Source organism: Elephantulus edwardii, unplaced genomic scaffold (genome assembly GCF_000299155.1).
Source record: "Elephantulus edwardii isolate Elephantulus edwardi_28Jun2011 unplaced genomic scaffold, EleEdw1.0 scaffold00028, whole genome shotgun sequence".
Lineage (NCBI taxonomy): Eukaryota > Metazoa > Chordata > Mammalia > Macroscelidea > Macroscelididae > Elephantulus > Elephantulus edwardii.
In genome coordinates, this window is record NW_006399778.1 from 17,532,698 (window position 1) to 17,544,830 (window position 12,133).

A 12,133-nucleotide genomic window follows, 5' to 3' on the forward strand; every position below is an offset into this window, starting at 1 on the left:
TATAGGGGCAAGTAAACAGTTGTGGGGACCCAGTCAACTTTGCTTCATGTCCTATCTTGTGACCTGGTAGGTGCCAGACTTTGGGCTTCCTTTTCTCAGGGCTACTGTGAGAACTGGAGGAAACGCATGACCAAATTGCGTGTGGTTATCTCTCTGGTTGTGCAGCATGTCCCTCCTGTCCTGCACCTTCTCTGAGCAATGTTCTCTATGTTACAGTCTCCCTGTGGACGCAATGTTAAGTAATGTGGTCATGGAACCCTGATTGAAGCCCTTCTGAAGAAGCACAGTGACTGATGCCCTCTTGGTGCCCTTGTTGGCCGTGGCCCAATGGAAGATGGAAATGGCCAGTCATACACAGAGGATAGGATCAAAGCTTCAGGGACCCAGCCAGGTCTTGGCTTGAGGACTTCCAACAAGAGGGCTTGTGTTAGGCCCACCATATCAGGAGTCAGACAGGTAAGAACCCACAGCTTATGTCCTAACCTCTCCACCTTTCAGCTGGCCCCCTTCCTCTCCTATGCCTAGACTTCCTCCCAGATTTCTTGAATTAAGACTCCTATCTATAATAAATTCAAACTGGATTAAGTAGGAATGAGAATAAATAGCTTGAGTAACTGGCAAGTCCAGATGACTTCAGGTACGGCTGGATCAAGGGGCTAAATTATTAGATCTCCTCTGTGTTGGCTTCATGCTCAACCAAAATCTTTATACAAGATGTCAAGGATGGCCCTGGCCACTCAGGCTCACGTCTTCTTGTCTTGCATCCTCCACCTCAACACCTGAGAAGAAGAGAGTCTCTTTCACTAGCTGAATCAGGTCTCAGGCATCACACTCATTGGCCGAGATTATAGTCACATGCTCCTACCTGAACTAGTCACTGTAGCAGAAGTGGGAGAGGCCTGGATCGCTAAGCACACTGGAGTCAGAACTGATGCTCAGTCAGACCCATTGATCTCCATGACTTCGTGGAGAAGAAAAGGCTCCCACAAAAAGAATGGTGGCCTCTGTAATCAGAAGAGATGATTCTGATAAGGAAAATAAGAATTCAGAACATGACAGAAATGACATCCGACTAGGTCCTCCTCATAGCCTCCAGGCCCCATCACAATCTTTATTCCCCCAACCTAATGTTCAAAGCTTCCACTTATCTGTTCCTCACTCTTCAAGCATCCCAAGCCTCCAATACAACCCCTTGACCTCTTTCTTATCAATTATGTCACTTTTCAAAAGGGCCAAGTGGTATAAAACAAAGCACACAGAGAGAACTCTTTCTTCCCACTCAGTTACTCCAGAGCGGAAAGTCTCACCAAACAAAAGTCCCCATTTCCTTGAGTTGAGCATGGCCCCCTCCATGTAGCCTCTGGTGCAGACTGTGGCTCCTTATGGGGCTTGAGAGAGGACCTGGAGGAAAAGGATCTGAGGAGGATGCTGACACAAATATTCGGAGCATCCTTCAGCCCCCATCCCCAGTCGTTTATTCAATAGAGAGAGTTGTAGAGTTGCAGATCTGACTGACAGTATAACTGTGGGCGTGTCACCACCAGCCTCTTTTATGTATGTGGTGTTGAGGACTAACTGGAAATACCTGGAAAGTATTTGGCACAGACTTTGCCTCGACTTCAGAGCCCATTTAGTGTTGGTTCATATCATAATCTTTTCTTCTAACCAGCATTATAATTAATTGAGCTAGGTCACTGGATGTTTGCAAGCTCAGATGAGGCTTGGAACTGAATCAAAGTCACCTACCTGGAGAGTGATGGGTTGAGATGGCAGTGGAAACCTCATGTCTGAAATAGGGAAAATTGTGCAAGGCCTCTCTCAACCCTGTAAGGGTTCTGAGGTCCCTCCAGTTGCTCTCAGGAGATCCCTTTTAATCAGGTGCTGACCAGGACCCCAAGTTTGCACCAGGACCTCCAGTGTACTGGCAGGTTCGCTAGGCCAGACCCTTCACTTCAGCCTCTCTCTTACTGCTCCCTGGTGCTTCTCACCACCTCCGCCCTATACCTCCCTCAGTCACAAGCAGGATCTTCCTGTGCCTGGCACCAAGACGATGACCTGGGAGGTGTGGGGATCCCTCCAGGAGAGACCTTCAGGTGGGCGCCTAAGCCAGCACATGAGCATCTCTGTTCCAGGCTGTGTCTCCAGATCCTCCAGAAATGGGCAGTGGGAAGCAGCCCACCTCAACTCCGGGAGGTCCAGAGAAGGAGCCTGGACACGCAGTGGCCTCAGAGGAGCAGCCTTCAGAACTCAGGACCCAGGATCCGAGAACTCAGGCAAGGCCAGGGTGAGCTGGAAGGGGGTGGATCCAGGAGTGTCCCCTGTGATCCACCTGGAGAGAAGAGAGAACTCCCAGGCTAAGGCATGTCTGCTGGTACTTTCACAGCACAAATCACAATCTAAATACTCATTTGCATTAGCTATTTGTCTGAGTCCCCCTCACTGAATGTATAGTGTACATACACTCCTTTCATGGGTCTCATTCAAGAGCTATTTCTGGGGAACTCTGGTAGTCTAGTGGTAAGAAGTTGCACTATAATCCCAAAGGTGCACAGTTCAAATCCACCACATGCTTCATTGGAAAAGGAGGGGCAATCTCCTCCTGTGCCAGTTGGATTCGATTTGATGGTACACAACAAGGGGGTGGGCGGAAGAGCTATTTCTGTTTGTTGTTCAGCCTCGAATGTCTTGTTCTTAACACCATGCCTGTATCATAGTAAATATCATATGTTCTGTAAGTATGTGTTCACTGGATAGATATATGAATGAACCAAAAAGAGTCTGAGAACCACAGAAACATAAAGGTTGCATGTATAAATCTGTAAAGTCTATGTAATGTATTTTAAAAGTGCATGAATGGAATACCAATCTAGTGTGTAAACTCCCACTCAAATGACAACAAAAAATTTAAAGATAAAAGGCATGTTTTGAAAACTATACTTGTAAAATGACATGTTTTTGTTATATGTCTTCAAGTTGCATGCAACTCATAGGAACCCTATGCACAATAGCTCTGAACCCCGCCCTATCCTGAACCAATCTCATTGTCTCTGACACATCTACCCCATAATACTAGTCACTGTGTCAATTCATTTCATCTAGGGTCTTCCTCACCTGCGCTGTCCCTCCACTCTTCCCAGCATGATAGCCTTCTCCAAAGACTGGGCCCTCCTAGCAACATGCCCAAAGTATGTCAGATGGAGCTTTAAAATCCTTGCCTCCCATGAGCAACTTGGCTTCACCCTCTTCAGGACAGGCTTGTTTGTTCTCTTGGCAATCCATGGAATGTTCAGTAATCTTCTTTAGCACCATGACTTACAGGAATAGATTTTTCTATCATCTTTAGTCATTGTTGAACTCTGATGTATAGCAAGTGAAGACCGTGGCAGGATCAGGTGAACCTTAGTCTCTAGACTGACATTGTTGCTCCTTAACACTCTGGAAAGGTCCCTGACAGCAAATTTTCCCAGTGCAATTTATCTTTTGATTTCCTGACTGCTAGTGCCAAGAGTGTTGATTGTGGAGCCAAGTCAGCTGAGATTGTTATGAATTTCAATCTCTTCTCCATCTGTCATGGTGCTGCCAATTGGCCCAGTGGTGAAACTCTTTGTTTTCTTGATGTTGAGCTTCAATCCATATTGAAGACTACAGTCCTTGACCTTCTGTAGTAAACGCTTGAGGTCCTCCTCAGTTTCAGCAAGCAAGATTATGTTATCTGTATAGTGCAGGTTGTTGATGAGTCTTCCTGCAATACTGATGCCACATTCCTCCTCATAAAGTCCAGCTTCCTGAATCATCTGTTCCACAAAGAGATTGAAAAGGTATGGAGACAGGCCACATTCCTGATGTATTCCTTCCTTGGTTTTGAACCATACAGTGTTTCTTTGCTGTGTACTGAGGAATACTTCCTCGTCTGAGTATAGGTTTCACATGAGAATAAGATTCCCATTCTTTTCAAGGTTAGCCACAATTTGTAGTGATCTACACACTTACATGCCTTTGCATAGTCAATGAAACACAGGTAGACATTCCTCTGGTACTCTCTGCTTTCAGCCAAGTTCCATCTGACGTTGGCTATGATGCTCCACCCTGTCAGCCTCTGCTCTTCACAGGAACTGTTCCAGCTCTCTAGCTGTAAGTGCTTGGAGGAACCTTACATCACCAGGAAGGCGTTCATCTTTCTCACTCTGTGGGTCCAGTAGTCCAGTGCAGCTGCCTGTGGTTCTATGTCACTGCTGTCTTTTGCAGTTATTGTCTTCTGTCACCTCCAACGCTGTAACTATCTCTGTCTCCCGAGTCTAGGATGTCTTCAGGGAGCAGAAACCCCGGGTCTAAAAAACCCACTCTGCTCCTGGCTCTTAATGTTAGTGAGGTCCCCTCCATCTGTGAGATTGGCTTTTCCTAAGCCTAATGGATGGCAAAATAATTCCCTTGCTGGCCTAGAGGAAATATTCCAGAGTACTGAGATCAGATGGACACAGATTAAAATTCTAAAATGTAAAATTTAAGATCCTTGTATTGAGTTTTAGAACCTCTGTGAAAACCATTTCTCTCTTTCCTTCCTTCCTTCCTTCCTTCCTTCCTTCCTTCCTTCCTTCCTTCCTTCCTTCCTTCCTTCCTTCCTTCCTTCCTTCTTTTCTTTCTTTCTCCCTTCCTTCCTCTGAGAAGCAACATATAATACTTAAAAAAATTAAATCCTAACCCGTAAGCATTGACACCAAAGTGTCTGAGATTTTGGGAGCAGAGCCTGAAATGTGTACTGATGATGCGCCTTGTGCAGGTGCTTTGGGTAGGGGAGGGGGTGGTGGGAAAGGGAAGCAGGACTCTTAAGAACAGAAACAATACCCTATTCTAGGAGCTGAGACGCACCTGGTTTCTCCCCAGGAAGAAGCAATCCTCACAGTCTCCCCTAGAAGGACCAGGAGAACTGAAAGAAGGCCAGGATCAGAGCAAGCCAGGGAGCAAGCTGGAATTGCAGCCTCATCCAATTCCTGTGGTGACCGCTGGGCTGCAGCAGCCAGGCTCAGGGGAGAAGCCCGGGAGGCAGCAGAGAATGCAGTCTAATTTAGAGCCTTCGGAGGGTCAGCCCCCTGAGAGCTGCCAGGTAATCTCCCCGACTCCCTACCGTAGGTCTAGACCAAAGGAATGACCCACAGCGAAGGTCACAGAACCCACTCTGTCTCCACGACCTTGTCAGCATTTATTGCTTGCTGTTCTGTTAAATTTTGCTGTTCTGAATGGGGTGAGATGATATCTCGTGGTTGTTTTGATTTGCATCTCTCTTAGAGCTAGGGATTTTGAACATTTCTTCATGTGCTTATTGGCCATCTGAATGTCTTCTTTGGTGAAGTGTCTGTTCATAACCTGTGCCCATTTTTCAACTGTTTATCTTGTTGTGGTGTATGGCAAAAATTTTAACTGCAATTATTCTATAGGTCTGTGGTAGAATCTCACTGTATGAGTCATACAAAGTTTGAGTTGGCCACTGCAGCTGTAACAGGAATACCTCAAGTGGACTGCTTAAACTTATTTCCTCCTCCCAGTTTAGGAGGCTGGAAGTCCAAATTCAGGCTCCTGGCTCTTTGTTAGCTCTGGTAAAAGGTTCTTGTTCTTTTTACTCTTCTGTTCCCTAGCTCCTTGGCCATTTTCATGTAACATGGCATCTACCTTCCATCTGCTTCCTCTCTTCTTTGCTGTATCTGCTCTTTTATACCTTAAAAGAGATTAAGACACATTCTACACAAATACTGTTTGACTTACACAACAAAGAAAACCCCTTCCCCGATGGAGTCAGGGTTTAAAACACATATTTGGAGACTGGGGATTTAATCCAGTTTATAAAATACACTACGCAGTCTCTTTTTGTCTGGCTTTTTTTTGCACTCAGCATGATTATTTTGAGATGCATTCAAGTCAGTGCTCCTTGGAGACAAGGATGGTGAAACGACATCTCACATAGTTTGGTGATGCTGTCAGGAGGGAACAGTCTTTGGTAAAAGCCATCATGCTGGGAAAGGTAGCTGGCCGGTAAAGGAGAGGAAGGCCCTCTATGACATGGATTGAAGACATGACTTGCACAATGGGCTTGAGCATGATGGAGATTGTGAGGATGGTGCTGGACAGAGCAAGGTTCAGAGCTGTTATTCACAGGGTCGCTGTGAGTTGTAGTCGACTCACAGTACCAACAACACTCCTTTTGTTACTGAGTAACGAACATGCCACTGTGCACTATACCACAGTTTGCTTTATCTACTCACCTATTGGTGGACATTTGGGTTGTTTGCAATTTTTTCTTACCGTTACAAAGTTGCTATGAGCATTCATGTCCAAGTCTTTGTAGGGTCATATGATTTTATTTCTGTTGGGTACACACGTAGGAGTGAAATGGATTATATGGCATGTATGTACTAAGAGCTAATGAAATTGTCACACTGTCCACCATAGTCATCATACCATTTGACTCTTCTACTAGCAAGGGTAAGAATTTCAGTTGATTCTCATCTTTGCTGAAACTTATTATGGTCAATCTTTTTAACTACACTCATTCTCAGTGTATTTTTAGTCCTTTAAAGATTAGTGATAGCCGTGGTAAGAGCAGTCAAGAAATTAAAAAAAAATACATTGCATTGCATAAATTTGCTATAAAAAATCTCTCCAAGGGGCTAAGGAGCAAGAATATCAGTTTAAAGACTAAGGTACACTTGATCCAAGCCATCATCTTTTCAATTATCTGAAAATTGGACAACAAATAAAGATGACAGAAGGAGAATCAATGCCTTTGAATTGTAGTGTTGGGGAAAGAACATTCCATGGACTGCCAAAAGAACAAATCTGTCTTGGAGAAAGTGCAGCCAGGGTGCTCCTTGGAAGCTAAGATGGTGAAGCTTCATCCCAGGTACTTTGGGCATGTCGTTAGGAAGTGCCAGTCCTTGGAAAAAGACATCATACTTGAAAAATTTGAGGGTCAAAGAAAGAGAGGTAGAACCTCAACAAGATGGATCAATACAGTGGCTGTAACAATGAGTTCGAGTATATCAGACATAGGGGAAGGTTCAGATGGGGTGTTCAAAGGGTTGCTATGAGTTGTTGACTCAACAGCACCTAACAACAATGACAGTGACTACTGAGAAGTCCTAGCTGTAGAGTGCTTAAGTGCTTAGCAGCTAACTAAAAAAGGTTTGTGGTTCAAATCCACCCAATACTCTGCAGGAGAAAGACATGGCACTCTGTATTTTTCATTGACCCTCTACCTTCTCCAACATGATGTCTTTTCCAAAAGACTGGCCCCTCCTGATGTTGTATGTGAGACAAAGTCTGTGCCCAAAGTATTCTGAAGAGTACCCTGGTTACACTTTCTCTAAGACAGATTCGTTTGTTATTTTGGTAGCCCATGGTATATTGAAAACGCTTTGCCAATACCATGATTCAAAGGCAAAGAGTATTCTACGGACTTCTTTATTCACTTCCCAACTTTCAGATACATACAAAACAATGGAAAAGAGTGTGGCTTGAGTCGGGCTTGCCTGATAACCTTCCTGTGTGATACTTTAAAGAGGTCCTTGACCACACATATACCCACCACAACATGTCTGTGGTCTGCTGTACTGTGGTGGCTGGTGTGTAATTGTGACGCTGAAAGTTATAAAGGTTACAGTCTTGGCAATCCCAGGGAGGAAGTTTTACTTTATCCAGTAGAAAGGCTATGAGTTGGAATTGACTTGATGTGGAAGGAACTCATCGCTGACCCTTCAGTGGGTTTGGAGGCTGTATATTCCACAGGAACATGCCCATCTTTCTCCCTCAGGGTTCCAGTGACTAGTGAGAAGGAGTTCTGATATGATAATGCTTAAGGTGTTTGATTTCTTGCCAAAGGGTCAGCAGTTTCAACTCATGAGCTGCTCTGCAGGAGAAAGTTGGAGCCGTCTGTGCCATAAAGCTTACGGTTTTATAGCTGACTAGTATTCCACTGTGGGGCGGTTGCACGGTATTCAAATGTCACTGTGAGCTATACTGACTTCACAGCAGAGGATTTGAGTGACTAGTATGTTTTTCTATTGACTCAGTGGTTCAACTGCTAACTAAAGCATTCCCAGCCACTCCACAGGAGAAAGATGTGGCCACCTAGTTTTATAAGGGGCAATACGACTCTGTCCTGTGATCTCTCAGTTGGAACTGACTTGGTGGCCAATAGTTTGCACTGTTTTTGTTTTCTTTTTGTCAAAGTATTCCAATCTTTTGCCTTAAAAAAAATTCTCTCTGTATTTGTTTTGCCTTTTTAATTGAACTCCGGTATTATAAAATGTACTGTTTTACAGAGTACAAATCAGTGGTTTTCAGCATAGGTAAAGAGCCTATAACATCTGTTTGGGCAATGTCTGACTCCACACTTGGGCCCGTGGTCTCATACAATTTGAGTTGTTTTTTCCCTCTTTTAACCAGTTCACCCCATGGGGTCCCCAGACCTCCCAGTAGCAGGAGCTGCTCTAGGGCCCTTCCTGGACGCACAGGGTCCAGTCCCTGGTGACTAGTCCAAAAGCTGCTCCAAACTGGCTCTAGTCCAAAGCTGTCCCCACACTTGGTTTCCAGGCATGGGCCTCAGCAGGCTCTCCAGCATCTCTGGAACCTGGCCCTTCCTCACCTCAGGAGCCAGGCCGTGAGGGGTTTCTTCTGAGTCAGATCTGACAGCTCTTTCTCCAGCTGTGGCTGGTCAGCACTCAGGGCTGGAGGGAGGGGTGCCTTGTTGATGATCACTGAGATGATTTGGGGGGGTGCCTCTCTAGAAGGTGTTCCTGGTGAGGAAGGACTGATAAGCAGCAGAGCAGGAGAGGGTTCTTGGTCATCTGCCAGGGTTGCCGTCTCCTCTGAGGGCTCCTGAAGGTGAGCACATATGGGACCCCATTTCACTCTCTGAGCAGAGGTGTGGCAAAAAGGTCTTGCACGGAAGCCTTTTTGGTGTATAGGGCTGCAGACGCTCACCCTGAGCTCCCCTTTCAGCCTCCTCTCACTATTGCAGGGGTGGAAGGGGGAGGAACACCAGTGCCACCAGGTCAGGATCAAACCTCTTCTGGTCCCCCTTCCAGCTGGAAGAGCTGTGCTGGTGAAGAAAAGCATGTGTGTCAGAGAACGCAGCCACAGAAAACAGCAGTCAAAGGGCTCAGGCCCTGCCTCCGCACGAGCCGTGTGACCGCAGACATTATGAAATTTGCAAGTTGTGCAAGCACTATCTGGTATATTCACTATGTACAAATCACATAATGTCACAACAATTTCACAACAATGTATGATGAGTGTTAAGCCACACGTATCTGCATATGGAGTCATATGACCACCACCACTCTTTAATTCCAGAATCTTTTGTCACCCCAAAATGAAATTCCATAGCCCTAGCCACTTGCTACCAGTAATCTACTTTCTATCTTGATGAACTCATTTGTTCTGCACATTTCACACACATCAAATCATATGATATATGGTCTGTTGTGTTTACCTTCTTTCTGTTCCCATAATGTCCTCAAGAATCATCCACGCTGTGGCATATATCAGCACTTCATTTCCTTCTTGTAGCTGAATAATATTTCACTGTGTAGCTCTACTACATTCATTCTACATCCATGCACCAGGTAATCTACATCCATGAGCCAGGTAATCTACATCCATGAGCCAGGTAATCTACATCCATGCTCCAGAAAATCTACATCCATGCACTAGCTAATCTATATCCATGTACCAGGAAATATCTACATCCATGCGCCAGGTAATCTACACCCACGCACCAGGAAATATCTACATCCATGCACCAGGAAATCTACATCCATGCACCAGGAAATCTACATCCATGCACTAGGTAATCTACATCCATGTACCAGGAAATATCTACATCCATGTACATGGTAATCTATACCCATGCACTGGGTAATCTACTTCCACTCACCAGAAAATCTATATCCATTCACCCTGAAATCTATATCCAGGAACCAGGAAATTGACATCCAGGCACCAGGTAATGTGCACTTAGGTTGTTATACTTCCTGACTGTCAGGAAGAAGGCTGCTATGGACATTCCTGTACAATTTTTTGTGCAGACTTAGCCTTTTATTTCTCTTGGGTTGGAGGTGACTCAGTGGTAGTGGGCTTTGGGGGATTTGGTTGTACATGTAGGAGTAGATTGGCTAGACTATAAATTAACCCCATATTTAGAGAAAACATGAACTTGTTGCATGACTTTAGTACCAGCAATATATGAGAGTTCCAATTTTTCTGCATCATTGTTGACATTTGTTATTATCTGTCTTTAAATTATATTGTTCTGTGCTGTTGAGTCGCCTGCAATCCATATAGCCCATACCTGTACAGCAACTCTGAAGCCTGCCCCATCCTGAGCCAGTCTCATTGATTCCCACACATCAATCCCCACTGACCCAGTTACTGTATCAATCCATCTCATCTGGGGTCTTCTTTTCCTGTGCCATCCTTCCAATCTTCTGAGCATGATGTCCTTCTCCAAGGACTGTCGTCCCTCCTGGTCATTTGCCCAAAGTATGTGAGATGGAGCTTTGAAATCCTGACCTTAAAGAGAGACTTAGTTTTGCCCTCTCCAAGATAGACCTATTTGTTTCCTTGGCAGTCCATAGTATGTTCAAGACTTCTTCAGTACCACAACTCAAAGGCATTGAATCTTCTTCTGCAATCCTTAGTCATTGTTCAGCTCTCTGATGCACAGCAAGTAATTTCAAAGACCATGGGCTGAATCAGGCGCATCTTAGTCTCTAGACTGATATCGCTGCTTCTCAGTACTCTGAAGAGGTCCTTGACAGCAGATTTTATCCATGCAATTCATCTTTTTATTTCCTGACTGCTGGTGCCAACAGTGTTGATTGTGAAGACAAGCAAGCTGTAATTGTTAACAACCTCCATTTCTCCTCCATCTATCATGGTGCTGCCAATTGGCCCAGTGGTAAGAATCTTCTGTTTTCTTGATGTTGAACTTCAATCTGTTTTGAAGACTACAGTCCTTAATCTTCTGCAGCAAGCACTTCAGGTCCTCCTCATTTTCATCAAGCAAGGTTGTGTCATCTGCATAATGCAGGTTATTGATGAGTCTTTTTCCAATCCTGATGCCATATTCCTCATAGAATCCAGCTTTCTGAATGATCTGTTCTACACATAGATTGAAAAGGTATGGAGACAGAATGCATCCCTGACACAGTCCTTTCCTGATTTTGAATCATGAAGTGTTTCCTTGCTGTGTTCTGTGGACTACTACTTTGTCCAAATATAGGTTTTGCATGAACACAGTCAAGTGTTCTGGGATTCCCATTTTCCTCAAGGTTATCCACAATTTATTGTGATCCACACAGTCAAATGTCTTTGTATAGGCAATAAAACACAGACATGCCTCTGGTACTCTGCTTTCTGCCAAGATTCATCTGACATTGGCAATAATGTCACTATTTAAATTATAGTGGGTGTGAAATGTTATCTCATGATGGTTGCAATGTACATTTTTCCTAAGATCAAGAGTGTTGAGAATGTTTTCATGTGCTTATTGGTCATTTGTGTATCTTCTTTGGAGAAATGTGTGCTCAGATCTTTTAGATCCTTTGCCCATTTTAAAATTAATTTATTTGAATTTTTTCATCCTTAATTTACTAGAGTTCTTTACATATTCTGTATACCAGACCTTTAGATATATATAATCTACAAAGAATTCTTCCTCATCTGTGTTGTGTTCCACTGAGTCAGAACTGATCCATAGCTGACCCTCCAGACAGTTTTTCAGAGACTGTAATTCATGAGAGGAGACTGCCTGTCTTTCTCCTGCTGAGCAGCTGGTGGATTTGAACTGCGTGCCTTTGGGTTGGCAGCATGGCTCCTCACCACTAGGCCACTAGAACTTCTTCCTAGTTGATGAGGTTGTTTCTTTTCTTCTAATTGAGCTTCAAGAACACATATATATTTGGAATAAAGGCCTTTATCAAATAAATGATTTGAAAAAATTGTTTTCTCTTATCTGTGACTTTCTCCCCATCGTTTTTTTTTTTTTAATTTAGTTTGTTTATTTTTCATTTCAATGAACATCTACAGAGATTTTGGAATTCCATTCATTCATTGTTGCACCCTTCTCCCCGCACAAACC

The 12,133-nt window shown here is 44.1% G+C and overlaps 1 protein-coding gene across 1 annotated transcript in view; it reads left to right on the plus strand.

The window, feature by feature from the left end:
* The first annotated feature begins 327 nt into the window (after positions 1 to 327).
* The window catches only part of LOC102860863 (spermatogenesis-associated protein 21-like), a 21,093-nt gene continuing 9,287 nt past the window's right edge, over positions 328 to 12,133 (plus strand). The window contains exons 1-3 of the mRNA XM_006883696.1: positions 328 to 456; positions 2,133 to 2,284; positions 4,882 to 5,101. Coding sequence (XP_006883758.1) covers positions 328 to 456; positions 2,133 to 2,284; positions 4,882 to 5,101 — 501 coding nt within the window. The remainder of the gene's footprint in view (positions 457 to 2,132; positions 2,285 to 4,881; positions 5,102 to 12,133) is intronic.